The sequence below is a fragment of the Microcaecilia unicolor genome, chromosome 5 (genome assembly GCF_901765095.1).
Source record: "Microcaecilia unicolor chromosome 5, aMicUni1.1, whole genome shotgun sequence".
Classification (NCBI taxonomy): domain Eukaryota; kingdom Metazoa; phylum Chordata; class Amphibia; order Gymnophiona; family Siphonopidae; genus Microcaecilia; species Microcaecilia unicolor.
This window is the reverse complement of record NC_044035.1, coordinates 325,258,446-325,285,127: the sequence shown is the minus strand read 5'-3', so window position 1 is coordinate 325,285,127 and position 26,682 is coordinate 325,258,446. Positions and strand designations below refer to the sequence as shown.

The following is a 26,682-nucleotide window of genomic DNA, read 5'->3' as shown; positions in this document are numbered from 1 at the left end:
CCAAATCCAGCCCTAAGCTCTTAGAACATAAGAGCAGCCATACTGGGTCAAACCAATGGTCATCTAGCCTAGCATCCTGTTTTTCTAAACAGTGGCCAAGCCAGGTCACAAGTACCTGGCAGAATCCCAAATAATAGCAACATTCCACATAGAACCCCAAAGAATAGAAAAATTCTGGAATTCTAAAGAATAACAAGATTCCATGCAGAATCTCAAAGAGTAACAACATTCCATGCAACCAATCCCAGGGCAAGTAATAGTCCTCTACATTATGAACATAAGAGTAGTCATACTGGGTCAGACCAATGGTCTATGTAGCCCAGTATCCTGTTTTCCAAACAGTGGCCAATCCAGGTCACAAATACCCGGCAAGATCCCAAAAATGTACAAAACATTTTATACTGCTTATCACAGAGAGAGTGGATTTTCCCCAAGCCCATTTACTAATGGTCTAGGGACTTTTCCTTTAGGAAGCCAGCCATACCTTTTTTAAACTCCGCTAAGCTAACTGCCTTTACCACATTCTCTGGCAACGAATTCCAGAGTTTAATTACACGTTCAGTGAAGAAAAGTTTTCTCTGATTTGTTTTAAATTTACTACATTGTAGCTTCATCGCATGCCCCCTAGTCCTAGTATTTTTGGAAAGCGTGAACAGACGCTTCACATCTACCCGTTCAACTTCACTCATTATTTTATAGACCTCTATCATATCTCCCCTCAGCCGCCTTTTCTCCAAGCTGAAGAGCCCTAGCTGCTTTAGCCTTTCCTCATAGGGAAGTCATCTTATCCCCTTTATCATTTTCATCGCCCTTCTCTGCACCTTTTCTAATTCCACTATATCTTTTTTGAGATGCAGTGGCCAGAATTGAACACAATATTCGAGGTGCGGTCGCCCCATGTAGCGATGCAAAGGCATTATAACACCCTTCAAAAAATGCCATGTTAAATCTGGGCTTAGTGTGTGTGGGAAAATCCCAGATTTAAAAAACGCCTTAACCCTAGATTTTAATGCATTTTAGTAAAAGGGGCCCCTAAGTTTGGAACTGTCCTTTACTTCATGGCAGATATTGCAGTGTGTAATTAGATATACCTCTGAGGGTGTAGCTAACTCTTCTAGCAGTGAATGCACACTAACTACCTCTGTTTACACAGCATGCCCACAAAGAGTGTTTTCTAGGTGGAAATGTCCTTGCTCTACTCTGCACCCATTGTTTAGAGAGAGAGACTTTTGTGAATGCAGAATATATGTTTACTGTTGACACTATGCCAGTCCAGTGTGCAGGGTCAGCATATTTTATATTTGAGTCCCAGGCTACATAATTTAACTGCTACAATGTGCGCTGAGTATCATCAGATATTGTAAAGTATTTTTCATTCTTTTAGTTGTAAAGCCTGGGAGCATAAGTTGTGTTTCTTTTCTTTTGGAGTAACTACCTGACCAGTTTTCCCAACTTTCTGCCCCTTCTCCACTAGTCTAGAAGTCCCCATTTGCTTGCCCCCCCCCCCCCCCCCCCCCAATATCCTTCTTCATCTTCATTCCCAATCTGGGAATTTGCATTCTGTCCTTCTTTCTCCTTCCAAAATCTGGACGCCACCCGTTCCTCCCATCCCCAACCCTTCTCACCTCAGTTTGGAAGTCCTCACTCTCCTCTCCAATCACACACCCACTGACCAAGTCCAAGAGTCCCCCTGCACCCTTCAGTCTATGTTCTCCTGAGCCTGACTCCGTGTTCCTCCTAAGGGCGTAGCCAGACAACAGATTTTGGGTGGGCCTAGGCAAGAAGTGGGTGGGCACCAAATGTTCTCCCCCCCCCCCCCCCCCCCCCACGCCAAAAAAAAATAGCTGGTGGGAAAATGCTTCTCTCCACCTTGGTAGTCTGCAGCAGGCATGCGCTGAAAACTGAGCGTGCGCAGGTGCTGGTATCTTGGAGAGTAGCATTTTCGTTACCATCAGGGAGAAGTCTTCAGCTGGCAGAGCTCGGGATCCCTACCAGCTACCACTAAACATGTGCTACTGTTGGGTGGGCCTGAACCCTATGTGGGTGGGCCCTGGCCCACCCAGGCCCACCTGTGGCTACGCCACTGGTTCCTCCTGTAGTTTTATGCTTATAATCAGGGCTTTATTTGAGGGGGTACTTGGGGGTACTGAGTACCGGCACCTTTTTCTATTGTCTGTTAAAATTGACCCATGGACCCAAAGTTTTAATGAAAGAGCTCAGGCTCTACACACCAATTCTGCCTTGTCATAGATTCTGTGACTGATTGCAGGGGGCCTGGCTATTGTGGGGTGGGTCCCTCAGTGATCACTCCACTCCTGAAGAGTAGCCTAGCATTTGAGTACCGGCACCTTTTTTGGTAGAATAAACGCACTGCTTATAATATAGTTTTCACTTCCTTTTATGCTTATCCCCCTCACCTCCCTTCTTTGTACTGCCAAGTGCTTATCGAACTCTTCTGCTTAAGCAGCACCGGTCCCTTGCTTCTTCCTTTTTCATCAAGTAATTCATTAATAAACTTTATGAATCACCCAGCTTTGTCTTATGGAGTCCGTGGTTCAAACAGTTTGTCATTTGACCACACAGCACGAAGGAAGAAGCAACCCATGAATGAAAAGTGGCCAGAGTTCAAGTGGTAGACAGGCACAAAGAAGGAATAAGCCAAAAAGGCAAGAGAAACTGCATTACCAATATACAAGAGTAACAGTGCCTATAGTTATTAATAACCCCAATATATAGTTTTCTCCTCCAAACAAGTGGAATCTCCCTTGAAAAGTTAACATTTAAAACATAAAATTGATGAAAATGGTAGCTATATTTAGCCAATCAATATTGGAGCAGGTTTCAAATATGGAACCTAGTTGCCAACGCTGTGATTAGTAATAATGAAAGTTTTCTTCCATAGATACATGCAGAAGCCTCCAGAGTGTGACAGGATAGTTTAAAAATATAAAATTATGGCATATCCACAAGCTTCTCTCTCTCTCTCTCTCCTCCCCTATCTCATGCTGATGATCTGGCATCTCCCCCCCCCCCCCCCCCCCCCCCGCCTCTCAATCCCCCTGAGGTGTACCTTTTTAAAACTTGTCTGCACTTCCAGATGTCACCCAGGATCAGCAATTCACACCAAGGTGGTTGGTGGTCCCACCCAAGGAGGTTTAATAAAACAGGAGATTAAGGGTCCCTTTTACAAAGGCACGCTGAAAAATGGCCGGCGGTAGTGTAGACGCATGTTTTGGGCACACGCAGAATCATTTTTCAGCGCACCTATAAAAAAATGCCATTTTTTATTTTTGCTGAAAATGGACGTGTGGCAAAATGAAAATTGCCGCATGTCCATTTGGGGTCTGAGACCTTACCTAGCAGTAAGGTCTCGCGCAGTAACCAGGTGGTAATGGTCTACGCGTGTTGAATGATGATTACCACCTGCACGCCAGAAAATAAAAATATTTTCCAGTGTGCCTAGAGGACGCACGTCAAAAATGAAATTACCGTAAGGGCCATGCGGTAGCCAGGTGGTAATTCAAAATTGACACATGTTGGGCACTCTTAGGCGCCTACGCGGCTTAGTAAAAGGGCCCCTAAGTGACATCAACACGAAGCCATCCCTGTATACTCAAAACAAAGCAAACAAACCTCCTCCTCCTCCTCCTCCTTTCCATCTGGAACAGCTTTACACTTTTTACAGGTGGACCACTCAGGCAGTCCGATATTTCTAATAACCTTTTGCTATTGTTTTCAATAGTGTTTGCAATTGTTTCAGTGAACAAAAATGGCGACAAGCTGATCTGCCTACTGCCTGCAAGCTCTGACTAAAGGCTTCAGCTCAAAGAGGTTGGATAAAACAGGAGATGAAGTGAGCCTACCTAGTCCACTGTAAAAGCTGAAGACAGTAGGCGGAGTTTGCAGCAACTCATAGGTTTGCTTGTTTTGCTTTGAATGTATGGTGATGACAGTGGCACTGGGAAGGGAGAAACTGAGACTTACCTAATTGGTTTCAATGTGTTGACGCCACGTCATCTCCTGTTTTATCCAACCTCCTTGGTCCCGCCTCTGCAGAAACAGGATGTTGCATCAGAGGGATGCTCTGGGCCCAGTAAGGAGGTTTGATTGAGAACAGGAGACGGCATGACGTCAAAAAGTTGAAGTTCTATCTATTTATTTATTTATTTATTTATTTACTTATTTATTATTTATAGCAGTATATCCCACATTAAACATTAATTAGGTTGAAACCTGGGAGTCTAGATCAAAAGAAAAAGATGGTTTGTGAGAACTTGCTCCTTTTTGTTTTGTAGAATGCAGTGTTATATTATAAAAATGCACTTGATATTGATTATTACACTAATATTTAAAAGAAATATATTAAATAATGAGGGTAGAGCTACCTTCATGTAGAAGTCCAGAGTCAGTCTAAATGTGCCAACATTTTCCAGTTCTGCGATATATATTTCTTCAAGTCAATTTTCAACAGCATTTTCTCAGTTATTACTCAAATGTGAATGCAATTATAATGCTAATTAATAAGTTTTGGATGTTACTGTATTCTATTATTCTGTCTCACTGTATTTCCAGTTTTGGCACAGTATGTCATCACAAGGACAAAATATAAGAAAACCAATGGACTGCATTAGGGACAGTATGGACTCCTCAGGTCACTTCACTGGCTTCCAATCAGATACCGCATTCAATTCAAGCTTCTCCTTCTTACCTACAAATGCACTCAGTCTGCTGCCCCTCACTGCCTCTCTACCCTCATCGCCCCTTACGTTCCCGCCCGTAACCTCCGTTCACAGGACAAATCCCTCCTCTCAGTACCCTTCTCCACCACTGCCAACTCCAGGCTCCACTCATTCTGCCTCGCATCACCTTATGCTTGGAACAACCTTCCTGAGCCCTTACGCCAAGGCCCCTCCCTGCCCATCTTCAAGTCTCTGCTTAAAGCCCACCTCTTCAATGCTGCGTTCGGCACCTAACTCTTACCGTTCAGGAAATCCAGACTGCCCCAATTTGACTGCCTCTATCGGACTGACTGTTCACTTGTCTTTTAGATTGTAAGCTCTTTGAGCAGGGACTGTCCCTCTATGTTAAATTGTACAGCGCTGCGTAACCCTAGTAGCGCTTTAGAAATGTTAAATAGTAGTAGTAGGACTTATAGCTCATTTATTGTGTTTAAACAAATGAGAGATCTGCATGAAAGAAAAAGTGTATTTTTATTATTTTGACTTAGGAAAACCACTTGTCCCTGAAACATGCTCAAAACAGAATAATCCATTTGTACAAAACAGATGAGGTGAAGATGTGATTCCATGTGCCCCAGTGAAAGGAGAGTTTAATTTTTCTTCCAACCTTTATTACAAGGCAGGTTAGAAAAAGTTAAAATGAACCCATCACTAAGGCTATCCTCAATGAAATTTGACCATGTATTACTGTATCGTATAGAACAGTGTAGAAAAATGAGCACAAAATACAGCCTTTATTAGTGCTGTTTCCTCCAGATACAATACTTTTTGAAGTTGTTTTAGTGATATTCAGTTTATATTTATATCTACAAATGGGATGCTTTCAAATAAACTAAAAAGCTGTCAAATAAAACAAAACAAAATATTTTGCCCTTCACCTTTTATGGCACTGCATATCCAACTGGAACAGCTTTTGATTTTTTACAGATGGACCACACATAGGCAGTCCATTATTTCTAATAATCTTTTACTATTGCTTTCAATAGCATTTGCTATTGTTTTGGGTGTATTTGTGACTCCGCCTATCACCAGCAAGCTACGCCTACTGGCTTCAACCCATATAATAGTAACATAGTAAATGACGGCAAATAAAGACCTGAACAGTGGATCCAGTCTGCCCAACAGGCACACTCATTATCAAGTCATGATTAAGCCAACAATGAATGTGAAATAAAATACTTGATCATTGTCTCTCTTTGGCATTTCTGGGACATAGACCATTGAAGTCCGCCCAGCCTTGTCCTTAGTTTGCAGCTACTGAAGTTGCTGTTGAAGTCCACTCCAGCCTATCCAAATTCATCTTGTCAATTGTGGGACAGAGACTGCAAAAGTCCGCCTGGTACTGTTCTCACATTCCAAATTACTGGAGTTTGTTGAAACCCTCTCCAGCCCATCCTAAACCGGATTGCCATATACGGGACCCAGACCGTACAAACTTGCCCAGAACCTGCCTTAGTTCTTCACTGCCAGAGTCACCATCTAAAGCGTCACTCGACATGCAAACACACATGCAACTATTTAAGTTTTGTGGGGGTTTTTTATACCGTTCATTTTCTAATTAGAGATCCTCTGTGTTCATCGCATGCCTTTTTGAATTCCGTCACCGTTTTTTTTTCTCCACCATCTCCCTCAGGAGAGTATTTCAGGCATCAACCACCCTCTCATAGTAACATAGTAGATGACGGCAGAAAAAGACCTGCACGGTCCATCCAGTCTACCCAACGAGATAAACTCATATGTGCCACTTTTTGTGTATACCTTACCTTAATTTGTACCTGTCTTTTTCAGGGCACAGACCGTATCAGTCTGCCCCGCCTCCCATCACCGGCTCTGGCACAGACCGTATCAGTCTGCCCCGCCTCCCATCACCGGCTCTGGCACAGACCGTATCAGTCTGCCCCGCCTCCCATCACCGGCTCTGGCACAGACTGTATAAGTCTGCCTAGCACTATCCCCGCCTCCCACTACCGGCTCTGCCATCCAATCTTGGCTAAGCTCCATGAAAAAGAATTTCTTGACATTATTCCTAAGTTACCATCCCACAATTTACTTGTTTTAAATTATTTATGTTATTTATATCCTACATTAAACATGAATTAGGTTGAAACCTGGGAGCATTTAAAATCTTTTTTTTTTTTCCTGTGCCTAGATGAATAGAGAAAGATAGTCGGCATCCCTGCCAGGAAAGGTATGCCTACATGGGGGAGGGGAGAGTGAGGAATACATTGCCCCCCAAATTGTACGGCTGGCTATGTCCGGAGAGAAAGCCTGTTGTTAAAATTTTTCCAGCACACCACTGCGTACACACAAGCGCAACAGATTTAGAAGCCCAAAAGTAAGAAATGCTAATTATCAATATGTAATCAACCCTACTTTAATCAAAATATTTTTTAAACAGAAATGTTTTTAACTGTTTTCTAAAGGTCATGTAAGTTAGAATGGTTCTAACCTCAGGCAGAAGAGAATTCTAAATCTGAGGTGCCAATTATTGGAAGATGGCTGAAAAAAAAAAATCAATGTAGAACGAATACCTCGTGGGGAGGGAAACTGTAATAGCAAAGGGATTCTAGGAAAAAACATCCTTAGATCTAGGCAATAAACTGATTAAATCTGTCGTAAATGGTGGAGCATCCCCATAAAGTATCTTAAACACAAATGTACACAGTTTAAAATGGAGTCTGGTCTCGATTGGGAGGCAATGTAATTTAAACGACAGAGAAGAAGCCTATTCCAACCTATGAGCAGAGTAAATAAGACGAGCCACCATGTTCTGCATTGTTTGGATTTTCTTCAATAAGAGCTTACAACAGCCCAAATAAATATTGTTCTACTAATCCAATTGTCCTAATATAAAACTCTGGACTACAAGTTTGGATGCTTCTTGATCAAACAAATTCCTAACTCTTCGCAGATTTTTCAGCATATAAAAAGATTTCTTAGCAAGTGCTTGAACTTGCAAATCAAGGCTCAATGAATTAGTCAAAATTATACCCAATAATTTTAAACTGGATTCAAATGATGTTGTCATTCCATATCTCAGAAGATTGACCAATCAGCAAGAATTTAGTTTTACCCTTATTCGACTTTAAAAGATGGACAAAATTCCACTCCTCCAACAGACGAATACAGTCTACAGTCTTACTTGGAATGTCATCTTCCTGATTATGAATAGGTTATCAAAACTGTAATATCTGCATATATGTATATTTTAAATCCTGCTTGACTTTTAATATAACCTAATGAGCTACACTATACGTTAAATAATAATGGCGACAATAGTGAACTCTGTGGGACCCTGCAAACAGGGTGTCAGTATTCCAATTCGAATGAAACTTGGAGGCTTTAGGATCACTGACAGAATCATAGTGGTGGGCTGGGGATGAAGGACAAGAATCATGAGAGCAGAGAAGAGGAGGGTAGAAGAAAGAAAAAGGGCTCCATTCTGTTCACCCTCCTCATTCTTACCCCAGTGATCTTCCATCCCTAACCCCCACCAGTGCTCCATGAGGGTGAGTGTGTGTGTGGTTACTTGGAGAACGACAGTTCACAGCTGCTCTTAGCCTGTTCCTGCCTGCCTGCTGCCCAATCACCTGTTCCTGCTAACCAATCAACCTGCCTACTAGCCAATCACCTGTTCCTGCTCACCTGCCTGCTAGCCAATCGATCAGCCTGCCGCTTGTCAGCCCTTCAACTTGCCTGCCTGTCTGCCCATCAACAACCTGCCACTTTACCAGCCCTTCACCCTCCTGACTGCTCACCCTAAAACCTGCCTGCCTCCCAGTTCATCTTCCTGCCAGCTCATCACTCTCCTGCTCGACTGCTCACCCTCACCTGCCTGTCTCCCAGCCCATCTACCTGCCCCGTGAACACCTCAGTTACTACTTATGGCCCCCATTCACATTCTATTCCTTGCCCTGTCCCTCCCTAATCTTTTCCCCCTCCCACCGCTGTATACCACACGAACTCACTGCCCATCCATGTCCTCTCCTGTCCTGCTCACTACTGCAGTACCCTACCCACCCCTGTCCCCCACCACCTCACCATCCCTATTGTCCTCCTCCTCCTCCTTCCTAGCTCTCAACCTTCAACACCTCCTTCCTGCCATGAACCCTTCCCCATGCCTCCTAAGCGCATCCCGTCTTCATCGCCTTCGTCGCCCTACCTCCCCCACCCTTCTCTACACTCTCTTGCTATCCGCGGGAGACATCAATCCCTACCCAGGTCCCCCACACCTGTCCTCGTCCTCGTCTCATCTATGCAAACGTTTCCGCGATATCTCCAATCTCATCTCTATTCCCCTCCTCCCTCCCCTTCTTGTGTACCCTGTGGAATGCCCGCTCGGTCTGCAATAAACTTTTCTTCACCCACAATCTCTTCATCTCCCATTCCCTTCAACTGCTCGCCCTAACCGAAACCTGACTCACCCCTGACGACTCTGCCTCAGTCGCGGCCCTATGCCATGGAAGTTATCTTTTCTCCCATTCGCCCCACCCAGTTGGCCGCGGTGGCGGCGTCGGGCTACTACTTTCGCCCTCCTGCAGTTTTCAACCTCTCCTCCTACCACAGTCTCACTGCTTCTCAACCTTTGAAGTCCACTCCATCCGTCTATTCTACCCGCTGCCACTCAGAGTTGCAGTCATTTACCCTCCCTTCCTTCCTTACCGACTTCGATGCTTGGCTCTCCATTTTTCTTGAGCCCTCATCCCCATCCCTCATTCTTGGTGACTTCAACAAACACACTGATAACCCATCCGACTCATATGCTTCTCAGTTCCTCACTCTAACCTCCTCCTTCAACCTCCAACTGAGCTCCACCACTCCTACTCACCAATCTGGCCACTGTCTTGATCTCGTCCTCTCTTTTACCTGCTCACCCTCCAATTTCCACGCATCAGCTCTTCCTCTCTCTGACCATCACCTGATCACATTCACACTTCATCACCCTCCCCCTCAGTCTCGCCCAACACTAACCACTACTTCCAGGAATCTCCAGGCTGTTGACCCCCCCACCTTATCCTCTAGTATCTCTGATCTCCTCCCTTCCATCATGTCCTCCGAGTCTGTCGACAAGGCTGTCTCCACTTACAATGCCACTTTCTCCTCTGCTCTAGACACCCTTGTACCGTCCGTCTCCCGTCTCACAAGGCATACCAATACCCAGCCCTGGCTGACCCCTTGCACCCGTTACCTTCGCTCCTGTGCCCGATCGGCTGAACGCCTCTGGAGGAAATCTCGCACCCATACTGATTCATTCACTACAAATTCATGCTATCCTCCTTCCAGTCCTCCCTATTCCTCGCCAAACAGGACTATTACACCCAAATGACCAATTCCCTCAGCTCTAACCCTCGTCGTCTCTTCCCCCCTCAATCTCTGGCTGACTACTTCCACAACAAGGTCCAGAAGATCAACCTCGAATTCACCACCAAACCTTCTCCTCCTCTTCATCCTATAACCCACTCCCTCATCCAACCAACCCAGACCTCCTTCTCCTCTTTTCCTGATATCACCAAAGAGGAAACCGCCCATCTTCTCTCCTCCTCGAAATGCACCACCTGTTCCTCAGACCCCATCCCCACCAACTTACTTAACACCATCTCTCCTACTATCACCCCCCCCCCCATCTGTCATATCCTCAACCTCTCTCTCTCTCCACTGCAACTGTCCCAGACACCTTCAAGCATGCTGTAGTCACACCACTCCTCAAAAAACCATCACTTGACCCTACCTGTCCCTCCAACTACCGCCCCATTTCCCTCCTACCCTTCCTCTCCAAGATACTTGAACGCGCCGTTCACAGCCGTTGCCTTGATTTTCTCTCCTCTCATGCCATCCTAGATCCGCTTCAATTAGGCTTTCGCCCCTACACTCGACAGAAACGGCACTATCTAAAGTCTGCAATGACCTGTTCCTTGCCAAATCCAAAGGTCACTACTCAATCCTCATCCTCCTCGACCTATCCGCCGCTTTTGACACTGTCAATCACAACTTACTTCTTGACATACTGTCCTCTTTTGGGTTCCAGGGCTCTGTCCTCTCCTGGTTCTCCTCTTATCTCTCCCATCGTACCTTCAGAGTACACTCTCATGGTTCATCCTCCACCCCTATCCCGCTCTCTGTTGGAGTTCCTCAGGGATCTGTCCTTGGACCCCTTCTTTTTTCAATCTACACCTCTTCCCTGGGCTCCCTGATCTCATCTCATGGTTTCCCCTATCATCTTTATGCTGATGACACCCAGCTTTATCTCTCCACACCAGACATCACTGCGGAAACCCAGGCCAAAGTATCGGCCTGCTTATCCGACATTGCTGCCTGGATGTCCAACCGCCACCTGAAACTGAGCATGGCCAAGACCGAACTTATTGTCTTCCCACCCAAACCCACTTCTCTCCCTCCACTCTCTATCTCAGTTGATAACACCCTCATCGTCCCCGTCTCATCTGCCCGCAACCTCGGTGTCATCTTCGACGACTCCCTCTCCTTCTCTGTGCATATCCAGCAGATATCCAAGACCTGTCACTTCTTCCTCTATAACATTAGCAAAATTCGCCCTTTCCTCTCTGAGCACACCACCCGAACTCTCATCCCTCTCTCGTTACCTCTCGCCTTGCTACTGCAACCTACTCCTCACTGGCCTCCCACTTAGCCATCTATCCCCCCTTCAGTCCGTTCAGAACTGTGCTGCACGTCTTATCTTCCGCCTCAACCGATATACTCATATCACCCCTTTCCTCAAGTCACTTCACTGGCTTCTGATCAGGTACCGCATACAGTTCAAGCTTCTCCTACTAACCTACAAATGCACTCGATCTGCAGCCCCTCATTACCTCTCTACCCTCATCTCCCCTTACGTTCCTACCTGTAACCTCCACTCTCAAGACAAATCCCTCCTTTCAGTACCCTTCTGCACCACCGCCAACTCCAGGCTCCGCCCTTTCTGCCTCGCCTCACCCCATGCTTGGAATAAACTCCCTGAGCCCATACGCCAGGCCCCCTCCCTGCCCATCTTCAAATCCTTGCTCAAAGCCCACCTCTTCAATGTCGCCTTCGGCACCTAACCACTACACCTCTACTCAGGAAATCTTGACTGCCCTAACTTGACATTTCGTCCTTTAGATTGTAAGCTCCTTTGAGCAGGGACCATCCTTGTTTGTTAATTTGTACAGCGCTGCGTAACCCTAGTAGCGCCCTAGAAATGTTAAGTAGTAGTAATAGTTCGTGAGAAATAATAATGAATCACTGTTTGAGCAAGGCTTATTGTGTTGAAACTAGGCAGAATGTAATATACAGTGGGGGAAATAAGTATTTGATCCCTTGCTGATTTTGTAAGTGTGCCCACTGACAAAGACATGAGCAGCCCATAATTGAAGGGTAGGTTATTGGTAACAGTGAGAGATAGCACATCACAAATTAAATCCGGAAAATCACATTGTGGAAAGTATATGAATTTATTTGCATTCTGCAGAGGGAAATAAGTATTTGATCCCTCTGGCAAACAAGACCTAATACTTGGTGGCAAAACCCTTGTTGGCAAGCACAGCGGTCAGACGTCTTCTGTAGTTGATGATGAGGTTTGCACACATGTCAGGAGGAATTTTGGTCCACTCCTCTTTGCAGATCATCTCTAAATCATTAAGAGTTCTGGGCTGTCGCTTGGCAACTCGCAGCTTCAGCTCCCTCCATAAGTTTTCAATGGGATTAAGGTCTGGTGACTGGCTAGGCCACTCCATGACCCTAATGTGCTTCTTCCTGAGCCACTCCTTTGTTGCCTTGGCTGTATGTTTTGGGTCATTGTCGTGCTGGAAGACCCAGCCACGACCCATTTTTAAGGCCCTGGCGGAGGGAAGGAGGTTGTCACTCAGAATTGTACGGTACATGGCCCCATCCATTCTCCCATTGATGCGGTGAAGTAGTCCTGTGCCCTTAGCAGAGAAACACCCCCAAAACATAACATTTCCACCTCCATGCTTGACAGTGGGGACGGTGTTCTTTGGGTCATAGGCAGCATTTCTCTTCCTCCAAACACGGCGAGTTGAGTTCATGCCAAAGAGCTCAATTTTTGTCTCATCTGACCACAGCACCTTCTCCCAATCACTCTCGGCATCATCCAGGTGTTCACTGGCAAACTTCAGACGGGCCGTCACATGTGCCTTCCGGAGCAGGGGGACCTTGCGGGCACTGCAGGATTGCAATCCGTTATGTCATAATGTGTTACCAATGGTTTTCGTGGTGACAGTGGTCCCAGCTGCCTTGAGATCATTGACAAGTTCCCCCCTTGTAGTTGTAGGCTGATTTCTAACCTTCCTCATGATCAAGGATACCCCACGAGGTGAGATTTTGCGTGGAGCCCCAGATCTTTGTCGATTGACAGTCATTTTGTACTTCTTCCATTTTCTTACTATGGCACCAACAGTTGTCTCCTTCTCGCCCAGCGTCTTACTGATGGTTTTGTAGCCCATTCCAGCCTTGTGCAGGTGTATGATCTTGTCCCTGACATCCTTAGACAGCTCCTTGCTCTTGGCCATTTTGTAGAGGTTAGAGTCTGACTGATTCACTGAGTCTGTGGACAGGTGTCTTTCATACAGGTGACCATTGCCGACAGCTGTCTGTCATGCAGGTAACGAGTTGATTTGGAGCATCTACCTGGTCTGTAGGGGCCAGATCTCTTACTGGTTGGTGGGGGATCAAATACTTATTTCCCTCTGCAGAATGCAAATAAATTCATATACTTTCCACAATGTGATTTTCCGGATTTAATTTGTGATGTGCTATCTCTCACTGTTACCAATAACCTACCCTTCAATTATGGGCTGCTCATGTCTTTGTCAGTGGGCACACTTACAAAATCAGCAAGGGATCAAATACTTATTTCCCCCACTGTAGGTATTTGCTGTGCCCAGCAGTATTTTTGGTATAAAGTATTTGGCAACTATCTATTCAATGCAAATCTCTATTATTTTAATTAAGTGCACCATATGCTGTATTATGAGTCTGAGGGTAGATTTGCTACAGTAAAAGTGAGCATAAAGTTAGGAAATATGCATTTGAGAAATATGCTTCATTCTATCAATTGTTTTAAAAATAAATGTTGTCACCCCAAATCTTCAGGGCTATGATTGAAAACTTGTTCGACTCAGAACCTGGGATGCCAGGAATAGGATTCAAATCTTCCTTCTACCTTTTGACCTTTGGACAAATCATGTCACACTGCATTGACTCAGCAGTAGCTTAGATTGTAAATCCACTTGAAAAGATGAGAAATGATAATTGTACCATAAAACTGATCCTTATGTACACTTCTTTCTCCTAGGTAAAGCTTTATGTAAATATAAATGAGTATTAGAACTACATCTAAGTACTGTACTGTGTTTTTCAAAGCAAGAACAAAAAAATCCCTGCATTAATAGATCTGTGAGTCAGGATGATTGAGTTACAAGAGATGTGTACTGTATGTGCAAAGAAAAATGAAAAACCTATTTCCATATTAACAATTGGTTTAAGAGGAAGAAGATTAACAACATTGAAATATCTTCTAATCAAGTCTTTCTATTTAGCTGCGTTTCTGTTTTTCTGTGGGTGCCTAAGGACATGCCCAATGATTCAGCACCAAAGCTGCATTGTACAATTCATTTCTATGCAAAGTTTTAGTGAATACTCAGTACAAATAAGAGGTTAAAAAGTTCACAAACTGGGAGTCTGTGTACTTTATCAGAGTGACTCAATGTGGATAACAATAAAAGAATTCCAGGAAAGTCTTGAAACTCCTGGTTGGTTCTTGGTATGTTAGAAAGCTGTTTCTCTCCACCACAGACTGCCTAAACCATCCAAACTACTAAATGCATGGGTTATCAATAGAAATCAAACAAAATAAAACATAGAAAAGAAAATAAGATGATACCTTTTTTATTGGACATAACTTAATACATTTCTTGATTAGCTTTCGAAGGTTGCCCTTCTTCCTCAGATCGGAAATAAGCAAATGTGGTAGCAGATAGTGTATATATAAGTGAAACATCCAAGCATTTCTTTGACAGTCTGACAGGGTAGGAGGGTGGGGGTGGGCAGGAGGTATGCATGGGGACATTAAAGCATTTCATTGATATTCTAACAGGATGGGTGTGGGTAGGTGAGAGGAGGGTGACAAACAGAGAAATACAACTTTATGGTTTCTAATGGGCTAGAAAACCCAGATCCTTGTTAAGTCCTGTCTGTTGCGTGTCAATATATTCAATTATTCTGACTTCAAAGGTCTTACGTTCCTGTATTGTTTTAAAGTTACCTTTCAGGATTCTTACTATGAAATCACTGGTACAGTGTTATGGTCTTGTAAAGTGCTGGCCCACAGGGGTGGGAACCTGACTTGCACCGGCTTTCTTCATGTGATGTCTATGTAGATTAAATGCATGGGAAAACTCAGCCCATAGTAGTTTTCTGTATGCTGCATGTTAATTTCAGGTGACTGTGCTATGTACTGAGAATATTGACTTGTATTTCTGAAATCTTTTGCTAGTTTCAGTATTTTTTTTTTTTTTGCGGCAAGGATGCAGAGACTTTGATCTGCCATGATGTAACCTTGTAATTCCTATACGTTCTCATTACAGAGCAAAAGATTTCACAGCCCACCGTCACCACAAAATCTGGAAAACTGAAGGGAAAACTAATGAAAGTGAAAGGAACAGACAGACATGTCAACGCTTATTTTGGGATTCCATTTGCAAAACCACCAATTGGACAATTGAGATTTTCTCCCCCACAGCCTGCTGAGCCCTGGAATGGAGTTAGAGATGCTACATCCTACCCCCCATGGTAGGATTTGTATGTTATCTTTGTATTTTTCTGCTGTAGTTTTCACTAAACTTGAATAACTTGAATATTCTGGGCTTGATATTCAAGAACTCTTATCTGGGCAGCCTGGGCAGCATCACCTGCTACTCAGATAAGGGCTCCTGACTGGGACCAGTCAGTGATTTTTCAGTGGTATTATCCAGATAATGCTGCTGTAAATCATTACTGAGCGTCCCGGAACTATACAGATGTTGCCGAGGTGGAGCGAGAACGGAGCAGGAAATTATCGCATAGAGGCGATATTCTGCGCCACTTTCTGGATAACTTAGGTCAGACAGTTTGCTGTCCTATTTATTCAAATAGTTATCCAGATAGCGCTGAATGTTAACCTTATACGGATAATTCCGGCAGTGTGCAGCATACCCGGTCAGAGACTGCAATGTGCCTATCTTTGGATGGGATTGCTAACATACGATATAATGTTACAAGAACTGCTGCCTTTTTGATAGCTGTGATACTGAAGTGGAATGTATTGGGGCAGTTGCATCTATGTGCCAGTATAGTGTATTTTAAGCAGCTGTTAAAATCGGGAACGTACTGATGTAGCAGGAGCAGCATTTGTGTTATCTGTGAAATGTCTAAGAGAATTTGCATTTTCTATTGTGGTATTTGAGAGAGCTGGTATTTTGATGTTATTTTGATGCTGTTATTGTCTTGTACTTTGTACTAGAAAGCTTCATGGGAACGGAGTCAGCGGGAATCCCCTCCAGGTCCACGGGTCTCCTGTGGGGATGGACGCAGGTCCTGTGGGGATCCCGTGGAAATGTAGTGCCAGGCCAGCCTACCTATCCTTTCCTTGTGCCATGGCAATTATAATAGCACTAAAAGCATTAATGGATATGGTCGATAGCATTGGAATCCCCATAAGCACTGAGAGGGGAAGTTATCAACATGGGCTACTGTTAAGCTTGAGTTATTTTACCACAAGTCGGGTTATTTTAGCACAGGAGATGGGCAGGACTGCCGAGAGACTGGGCCGAGCCTGGGGCCCCGCCCCCCCAGGCCGCCGTGCCACAGTCCTCACCCGCCCCCCTCTGTCCACCACTGGGCCGGGCCCCCTGCATTAAAATCATCACAGCGCCTCACCTGTCACCTCGCTCCATGACTGAAAGCGCAGCAGTGCAGTGGCAGATCGGATTTGCCTCCCTTTGGGCCTTCCATCCCTGTGTCCCGCCCTCTTGGAAGTTAGATCAAACGAGAGCGGGACACAGGGAGGGAAGGTCCGAAGGGAGGCGAATCCGATCTGCTGCTGCACTGCTGCGCTTTCAGTCACGGAGCTGACAGGTGAGGCGCTCTGATGATTTCAATGTGGGGGCCCCCTCCCGGTGGCGGACAGCCAACGGAGCCGAGGGCGGGTGAGATCGGGGACTGTGGCGCCAGGCCTCCCTTGGAGGCCCGGGCCTGTGGAATTTTGTCCCCCTTGGCCCCCCCCCCTCAGTGGCCCTGGAGATGGGTGGGGATGGAGGAGATTACTTGCAGGGATGAGCAGGGCTGGAGAAGATTCCAGTGGGGTGGGTGTGGACGGGTGACATTTCTGTCCCCGTGCAACTCTCTAGTTTGTATTTTATGCTCTGTTTGTACTTTGTAAACTGCTTAGTTCTAAGTGGTATAGAAGTTTGGAAAATAAATAAATAAATTTATCATCACTACCCTCATAGTGGGTAACTCTCTACAGGTCACTGAAAGTTAGGTGCTGGGATGATACGCACTAAGCGCAAATTCTATATTGGCAATTATGTGTGTAATTGTCATTATAGAATACTAGCGTAAGTCCACAGTTACGTGTCTAACTTTAGATGTGAGCAATTAAGCTGGCTCAATGGCTGGTGTCCATGCTCTCATCTGTCAGATGCGTAACTGACAGCATTCTAAAGCCTGTGCATATCAGTGTTAGGCACCCTCATACGGTGGCGTGCTATCTGCCCAATATTCAAAGCAATTTAAATGGCCTGAAGAGACTTCTGGCCATTTAAATGACTTGTCCATGGCTAACCGCAAATATTCAGAGGTGCTTAACCAGTTAGTGCTGCGAGTATCCCATGGTCAGTGGTGTAGGTACGTGGGGCCATGAGGACCTGGGCCCCCCCAAATTTGCTCTGGGCCCCTGGTTTGGCTAGCAACCCCTGCCAGCTGAAGCCTTCGTCCAGCGCTGGTCTCCAGCACCACCACATTGCTTACCTTGCTCTCTCTTCCCCTTATGTCCAGCATGCTCCTTTTAGTGAAATTGAGCATGAATTCTATATATATGGTGCCAAAACTCAGCTGAAAAAACCACTTAGTGCTATTCTATAAATCTTGCCTAAAGTTAGGTGTGGTTTATAGACTATGCATAGAGCCCATTCCCATGACTAAAATGAAGGTCTGACCATTTATGCCAACTAAAACCTGGTGTAAATGCCTGCGCATAACTTAGGGGCGGATCGGGCATATTCTGTAACAATGGGTGTAATTGTTAGGAAAGTCCATGGCCCGCCCATGCCCCTCCCATGGCCACACCCCTTTTGAGATCCGTGCATTAGAATTTACACGCACCACTTTAGAGAATGCACGTAGAAAGTTGCAAGCGTAAATTCTAATTCTAGTTTAATTTTCTTAATTGTTCAAGCTAATTTTGTCATGAATGAAATTTAACCTATTACCTTTAGCTCTTATCATAAGACAAACTTTCCTCCTGTAACCTAACCCAATTTGTCCCTCTACCTCAACTATGTATTTCTGCTGTCCGGAACTGGTATCACCACTTATGGAACTATGTAAGCCACATTGAGCCTGCAAATAGGTGGGAAAATGTGGGATACAAATGTTATAAATAAATAAATAATTAGTGCCAATTAGTGCAGATAAGTGCTTGTTAGTGGCCAATTATTGGCGTTGGCTTGTTAACCAATTAAGTTGTATATGCAGTTTGACTGCACTGCCAAATTTGCGTGTGCAACTTTAGGTGCCATAAATAGAATCTAGGGGTTAAGGGCTGAATATTGCACTTAACCACACAAGCTTTAACAGCCAACATACAACCGTAAATTCAATGCCAGTGTCCAGATACAACCCAGCATTGAAAATCCAGGAATATAACCGGTGACGGACATAAAAACGCTGACCGCCGCTGGCTGAATATTGGCCAGTGTGGATTTTACATTCTCAATTTCTACAATTCCAACATAAACTGTTAATTTGAGCCAGTTGGGCACCAATTATGGCCAATAATCAGTGGTTTAACAAAAGAGACAGAAGGAAGTACAAACTAAAGTCCAAACAAAAAAAAACAGCACCACGGGCCTTTAAAAATGGAACACAGTTCTTTAATGAATGAGCCTTGACAAAAAGACCAGACACAGGCCGTGTTTCGGTGACTAGCACCTGCGTCAGGGGTCACAGTGATGATGTGGAAAACTTGGGGAATAACTTGACTATATTCCTCTACAATATATTATTCCTTACCCTACGTCTCGTATAGTAAAAGCTACAAAGCAACAAGGCACTTTCACTTTCTGTATCCACGTCATCACTGTGACCCCTGATGCAGGTGCTAGTCACCGAAACACGGCCCGTGTCGGGTCTTTTTGTCAAGGCTCATTCATTAAAGAACTGTGTTCCATTTTTAAAGGCCCGTGGTGCTATTTTTTTGTTTGGACAATAATCAGTGGTTAACACCAATCAGCAGCAGTGTGATTAATACCATTGTATTACTTGTGTGTGCAACTGCATGCTGAGCGTAAAATTGTGCACACGATTTTATAGAATTATGAAGATAGTGGCTACTGCTGAATATCTAGGAATATTTTTTAAATGCCATGGTCACATAAGCACTGCCATACTGGGAAAAGATCAAAGGTCCATCAAGCCAGTGGCGTTCCTAGGGTGGCTGACACCCGGGGCGGATCGCCGACCCCCCCCCCACCCCCCGGTGAAAGGACACCCCCCCCCCGGGTGCATTTTTACCTTTTGGGGGGGGGGGGTGCCGCACGCCTGTCTGCTTCGCTCGTTCCATGCTCCCTCTGCCCCGGAACAGGAAGTAACCTGTTCCGGGGCAGAGGGAGCACGGAACGAATGGAGCAGACAGGTGCATGGCACCCCCCCAGCAGCGTGCACCCGGGGCGGACCGCCCCCACCGCCCCCCCTTGGTACGCCACTGCATCAAGCCCAGCATCCTGTCTCCGACAGCGGCCAATCCAGGTTTCAAGAACCTGGCAAAACCCATTAAAGAAAAAAAATTAATTTTTAATAATGTTCAATGGATTTTTCCCTCGGGAATCTGTCCAAGCCCCCTTTAAACGCCATAAGGCCAGCCGCTGTCACTACATTTTCTGGTCAACGTTAAAAAAAACAACAATTGACTGGAATGTAAGTATTGAGCTTTTCAACAGCAATAAGGGGTCCTTTTACTAAAGTGCTGTTGAAGATGCGTGTATTGGACGTGCACAGGTCCATTTTTCAGTGCACCTGAAAAAAAGGCTTTTTTTTTTTTTTTTTTTTTTAGCCCAAAATGGACGTGTGGCAATATAAAAATTGGTGCACATCCATTTTGGGCCTGAGACCTTACCGCCACCCACTGACCCAGCAGTAAGGTCTCACACGTTAACCGGGCGGTAGTGGTCTACACGTATACAATGCCGATTACTGCCCAGTTAGTGCTGCTAGCACGCTTAGTGGACACGTATAAAAAATGAAATTACTACCTGGGCCACGCAGTAGCCGGGAAGTAGTTACAACTGAATGCGTAGGGCGCGCATACGTGCCAAAGTGGCTTAGTAAAAGGCCCCTAAAAGCACCTAATATGAGAAGTAATCCTATATAATAATTCCCACCACCAACGTTCTAATGTGGAACTGCCTGTGTCCGTGGCTCCTGGAGTTGCTGAGCTAGGCTCCGTAGCCAGGATGACGTCACTAACAGCTGATTCCCAGGCAGGGGGAGGAGTAGGGACACACGCATGTTTCCCTACTCCTTCCCCTGCCTGGGAATCAGCTGTCAGTGCGTCGCTCCCTGCCACTTCGGAGCAAGTGGCAGGGAGCGGCGCATCAAAAAACTACAAGAGCGGCACCATAGAACCCCCCCCCCCCCCCGGCGCATCAAACCCCATCGCCACCCGCAGATGCCAGTAGCAACGCTGTCCGGCCGCTGCTGCTTCTCCTGTTGAGAATGTTATCCAGTGGTAATGTTATCTAGCCGTTGCTGCTTCCCCTGTTGAGCAGCAGCGGCCGCTACAAAAAGAAAAGAAGCGATAAATGTTTTTAAACCCAGCCCAAATCATTCGTAAATGCCCGAGTCTTACAACGCAGTCTCTGCAGCCGCTCCTCCTCTCACCTCCACGTCACTGCCCCTGGAGTAAGACCCCAGAGGAGCGCAGTGACGTGACAAGCGAGAGGAGGAGCGGCTGCAGAGACTGCATTGTAAGATTTGGGCATTTGCGAATGATTTGGCCTGGGTTTAAAAACATTTATCGCTTCTTTTCTTTTTGTAGTGGCCACTGCTGCTCAACAGGGGAAGCAGCAACGGCTAGATAACATTACCACTGGCAGCTGCGGGTGGCGAGGGGGTTTGATGCGCCGGGGGGGGGGAGGGTCGCTGGACATGGGTAGCTGGAGTGGGGGAGGGGAGAGGGAGGTGGGGAGGGGGTCCTGAGATCAGAGAGGTGGGGGTGGGGAGGGGGGCTCGCACTCACTCAGTCACTCACTCTCTCACATACACTCTCTCTGACACACTCCCTGTCTATCACACTCTCTCTGTCACACACACACACAGACACTGTCTCTCTCACACAAACCCACACACATGCTGTCTCTGTCACATTCTCTCTATGACACACACACTCCACCTCTCACACACACTCTCTCTCTCTCTCAAACGTACACACTCCGAGGAAAACCTTGCTAGTGCCCGTTTCATTTGTGTCAGAAACGGGCCTTTTTTTACTTGTATATTAATACATTAGGACTATGTCCTTGAAATTTACCATGAATCGCGCTGGCATGCTCTCAGTGGTGGTTGAGGCAAAGACTATTAAGAGAGGAGAAAAAAAATCTGTTATTTTAAATAGTAAATGTGAACCCTTCATTAACTGTAAACCTTTATATTTTTCAGGTGTGTACAGAATGTGAAAGCGTTCACTGAGTTGCCATACATTCTGAAGAATGAAAATTACCCTCACACTGTTTCAGAAGACTGTTTGTACCTAACTGTTTATGCTCCTGCAGACACCAGCAAGAACGCCAGAGCCAGACTTCCAGTAAGCCAAACTAGAGTGCATCTCTTAATCTTCCTAAGGTGAAATAGCAAGGGCAGATCTCAGTTTCGGACAAAAACTTTGCAAGTCGGTTTACTTGCAAATTTTTTAAATAAATGGTACTTTTTCCACAGGGCTTAATTTCCTACAACTACAGGACAGAAAAACAGACTGCGAAGAAAGGTTGTACGTGAGTCACTGCAGGATATTGGGCCTGAAAAGTGCTAAGGGACTACTATTCAAATACAGATGCCTGGAAAACTTCAGAAGTTATCCAGATATTTGTGTTGACGGAGACTGTCTGGATATTTAGCAGCACTACCCACATGATGCCGCTGACTATCCTTACAGATTGTCTCTGCACCAGGCCCCTAATTCTATAAACTTGTACGCACAAATTTATGCTTACCGTGCAAAACTGCACACTCAGGTATAGAATACTGTCGGTTACACGCAAGGGCGGCCCAAGGCAATCTGCCACCTGAGGCGAGGGCTGAGATGGCACCTCCCTGCCGCCCTCCCCCCCCCCCCCAGTCATGCTCTGGCATTTCCCCCCTTTCCTTCTTCAACCTCCTTCCCCAATCCTACTTTGTTTTCCAAAAGACAACGACTGCAGCAATTCCCATAGGCTGCCCTGCTACTGGCACCGGCCTCTTCTCTCTACTACGGCCTGCCTCTGAGGAAACAGGAAGTTATGTCAGAGGCGGGCTGCAGTAGAGAGAAGAGGCTTGTGCTGGAATGGGAATTGCTGCTGTCACCGACTTTTAATAAACAAAGGCGTGCTCAGGAAAGAGGACTGAAGAAAGAAGCGGGGAGATGCCAGATCGCGGCCAGTGTGGGGGGATATACTGCTCCCAGAAGAGTGCCTCCTGAGGCCCCCGCCTCAGGTGACCTAATGGTAGGGCTGCCACTGGTTCCACACATATTTTAATTTCATAATTAGCTGATAATTGGTATTAATGACAAATTACTGGCACTAATTATCAATAGCCAAACCCAAAGGTAAAAGTAAAGACTTCTATGTATAATCCAAGACAAAATTAAACTAGTAAGGGTGGACCAAAAAATCTTTGCAGCCAGAAGTAAGATATAACAAACTTTATTCAGCACCACTCATGTACTTGACTCGACATGGGGCCTTGTTTCGATGGGAAACGCCCGTCTGCTTTGGGCTTGACGGCATCCGATTGGAATTCACTGCGAGTCAGTGGTTTCTCAAATACAAGTCTCATTGTTCTGCACCAACCTTTTTTTTGTGTTTCAACTGTGAGTGTAAGATCCCTGAAGTAGACAGGTGTGTCCCATTGAAACACGGCCCATCTCTATCCCTCTCCCCCAAAATCGGAGGGTTACTGCATCAGAATGAGGAGAAGGGGAGCAGCTCGGCAGGGAATTTCTTTGGCTGGCAGGGCTTTGGCATCCCTGCCAGTAAAGGTATTATTTTAATGCTCTGGCGGAGGGGAGGGAATATGTTGCCCTCTCAGTTCATCTCTGCCCCCCTCCCCCCCAAAATCGGAGGGCTGGCTACGTATATGAACTAGTGTCAGAAATGTATTGAAATCTAAGTACACTGCATTCAATGTCTGCCTTGATCCGATCTTTTCATCAGCCAGTCAAGGCATGATCAGATCTAGGTGTCATGATTTCTGGTAAGACTGTGCTGCCTTGGATCCTATAACTTGGCTGGATTCAAGATATTCACATGTCCTTTCCTTAGCCCAAATCAAATCACACTGTGGCTGCATGTGAACGTGGGCAAATTGTTGTGACCTGGAGTACAAACTTAGGGGCATGTTTACTAAGGCACAGTAAACAGTTAGCATGGGTAGTAGCACATGCTAACTGTAAATGCTAATGCTTAAAGCACGTTGAAACAGCCGGGGCGGTAAAGGTTCAGCACTAATTGCTTCATGTGGGATCATGGGGCGGGTACTGAGCAGGGTATGGGTGAAGACTGGGTGTAGGCTTCACAGCTAAATAGCGCATACTGTCAAATGTGCAGTCAATACAGGTTCACCTAATTCTACCTGATTAAGTGGTGCCAGTTGCGTCCACGCTGGTAGCATCTGAAAGTAATGCACATTAGAGAACTTATCTGTGTGGGAATTGCAAGAGAATGCCGGACATGCCCCCAACTGTTCCCCTTAGAGTCTTTCCACTTAAGGGTCATTGCTTTTGGCTGTTAACCCATGTTAAGTATGGAACTCTAATGCTCTTTATTAAGGCTGTACCGTATATTCAATTCAATTCAATTCGGCCCGAATACATTATTTGTACTCGGCCAAATAGTATTTAAATTCGAATACGAATAATCCGGGTAGCTACTGTGCTAAATCCTACTGAAATAAACACTTGCTCTCTGATTTCACATTGCTTCTTTTATTATTTGTTTTGTTAAAGTTCAATGCCCATTATGTGTATTCGGTGTTCGTATTCGGCTGAATAATATTTTTCATTATTCGTATTCAGCCGAATATACATAGTAACATAGTAGATGACGGCAAAAAAAGACCTGCACGGTCCATCTAGTCTGCCCAACAAGATAAACTCATATGTGCTACTTCTTGTGTATACCTTACCTTGATTTGTATCTGCCATTTTCAGGACACAGACTGTAGAAGTCTTGCCCAGAACTAGCCCCACCACCCAAACACCAGCCCCGCCTCCCAATCTCGGCTAAGCTTCTGAGGATCCATTCCTTCTGCACAGCCGAATAGTAAAATATGCTATTCGGTACAGCTCTACTCTTTAGTAAATATGCCCCATATTGTAAATCATTCAAGGACAGGGATGTACTTACTGTAACCGAGTATGACTCGCCTTGAGCTACAACTGAGTCAAATCTAAAATCCCTTCTCTTCACCTTTCATAGTGGTGATATTTATAATACCCACTGCAGAAGTCAGTTGACTTCACTGAGCTCAGCTGCCATAAAGTGATAAAACATTTAAAATGTAAACCAAGCAGAGGAGAGGGATTCAATGGCACAACAGGATCTGTGGTGCACAGAAAAAAACACATGGGCCTCAAGAATTGGTATGAAGAACAATCTTTATTCAAAGTCCCGACACGGGCTGTGTTTCGGCAAATGCCTGCTTCAGTGGTCAGATGTGATTATTAAAGATTTCAGTGTGTTATGCAACGTGTCCAATTATAAGAAAATTGGACTTTTAAGTTCTGAATGGCAATGTGTATGACTCAGTCACATTCAGCAGAGTGCTGGATGTCGCCATCAGTGTGACTCATCTCGTGCGTAGCCTAAAACTATCTACTATTGTTGCCTATGGTATGTACACCATGGGCTGATGATCACTGTATAGCTGAATGTATTAGCACCTGCAGTCAATAACTGAGTGTAAAAACTCAGCTTTTGTGAACAAAAGTATCTATCTAAATTTTGACATTTTTACCTGAATCAGTAAATAGATGTTTGTTTGTTTTTGTTTGTTTGTTTGCTCTGCTGTAGGTCATGGTATGGATCCATGGAGGTGGTTTGCTGGTTGGAGATGCTTCCACTTATGATGGTTCTGCACTAGTTGCCTATGAAAATGTTGTGGTGGTAACAATTCAGTACAGACTAGGTTTCCTGGGCTTCTTTAGGTATGATGTTTCTTTGTATTTCTTCTTTTAGGAATATCTTGGGCTTTTTGTCACAATCAAAATGGAAAGCAAGTTGAGCCAGTGCAGTGTGACTTCTATGCACTGCCCTGTGGAGGGAGGAACCGGGATCTGCCAGGACTGGGGATGCTCCAGAAACCTCATTTCACATCCTTGGGAATGTGGAGGAGGGGAAAGTCATAGTCCTTTCTCAAGGGTGACATGTAGAGAACAAATCTATAAAGGGGCACCTGTTAGGAACCTAATCTATAAAGGAAAGTAGGCATCCCAGAGTGGAGGAGTAGCCTAATGGTTAGTGCAGTGGCCTGAGAACCAAGGGAACTGGGTTCAATTCCCACTACAGCTCCTTGTGACTCTGGACAAGTCACTTAACCCTCCACTGCTCAAGTACAAAATAAGTGCCTATATATAATATGTAAACCACTTTGATTGTAACCACAGAAATGTAGTATATCAAATCCCATTCCTTTCCCTTTATAGAATGCTAGCATAACTAGGTACATTCGCATGTATGAGGTTAGGTGCAAGCAGTGGTGTTGCTGCGTGGGGCCACGGGGGGCCTGCCCCCCCTAGATTTGGCCCTGGACCCCCTGCCGACGACCCTCTCGACCCCCCCCTCCCGCCGCCAACCCTCCCCTGCCATTGCCATGGGCTACCTTTGCTGGCGGGGGACCCCAACCCCCGCCAGCCAAGGTCCTCTTCTTCCGGTGCAAGGCTTCGTTCTGTTTCTGAGTCTGATGTCCTGCACGTATAGTAAATAAGCTTCCAGATTATTTGGATAGCAGTGCCAGCACCCACAGCTAAGCAGCCAAATTTTGGACAGCTTTTGAGCTGTCCTAATTTCAGCCATTTAGCTATGCGGGTTCTGGCACTGAATATATCAGCACCTACATAACTGCTGGCTCTTCCCCAGTGCTCCCCCGTTCCGCCCCTGACTTGCCAACTTTTTTTGGGCTGGTCTTTGTTGATATTCAGCAGCACTGCCCAGTTAAGTGCCACTGTATGTCGGTGGTTGGGTGGACCCCAGTGATTTAAGAAGGCTCCTGCCCGATTAAACCCGCTCAAATCACTTTGAATATTGGCCAGAGTATGCCTAACTTCTGTCGTGCACAAATGCAAAGAGGGGCATTAATATGTGAGGGGCATGGGCACGTCAGGAGCGTTCCGACTATTCTTGCATGCACTTTAGAGAATAGTTGCATTTTCACACCCATCTACCACATTTAGGTGCCACCCTTTACGCCATAGACACGG

The 26,682-nt window shown here is 45.4% G+C and overlaps 1 protein-coding gene across 1 annotated transcript in view; it reads left to right on the top strand.

Moving 5' to 3' along the window:
- LOC115470860 (fatty acyl-CoA hydrolase precursor, medium chain-like) overlaps positions 1–26,682 on the top strand; it is a 105,606-nt gene that overhangs the window by 8,900 nt on the left and 70,024 nt on the right. The window contains exons 2-4 of the mRNA XM_030204448.1: positions 15,341–15,545; positions 21,669–21,813; positions 25,277–25,410. Of these exons, the coding sequence (XP_030060308.1) occupies positions 15,341–15,545; positions 21,669–21,813; positions 25,277–25,410 (484 nt within the window). The remainder of the gene's footprint in view (positions 1–15,340; positions 15,546–21,668; positions 21,814–25,276; positions 25,411–26,682) is intronic.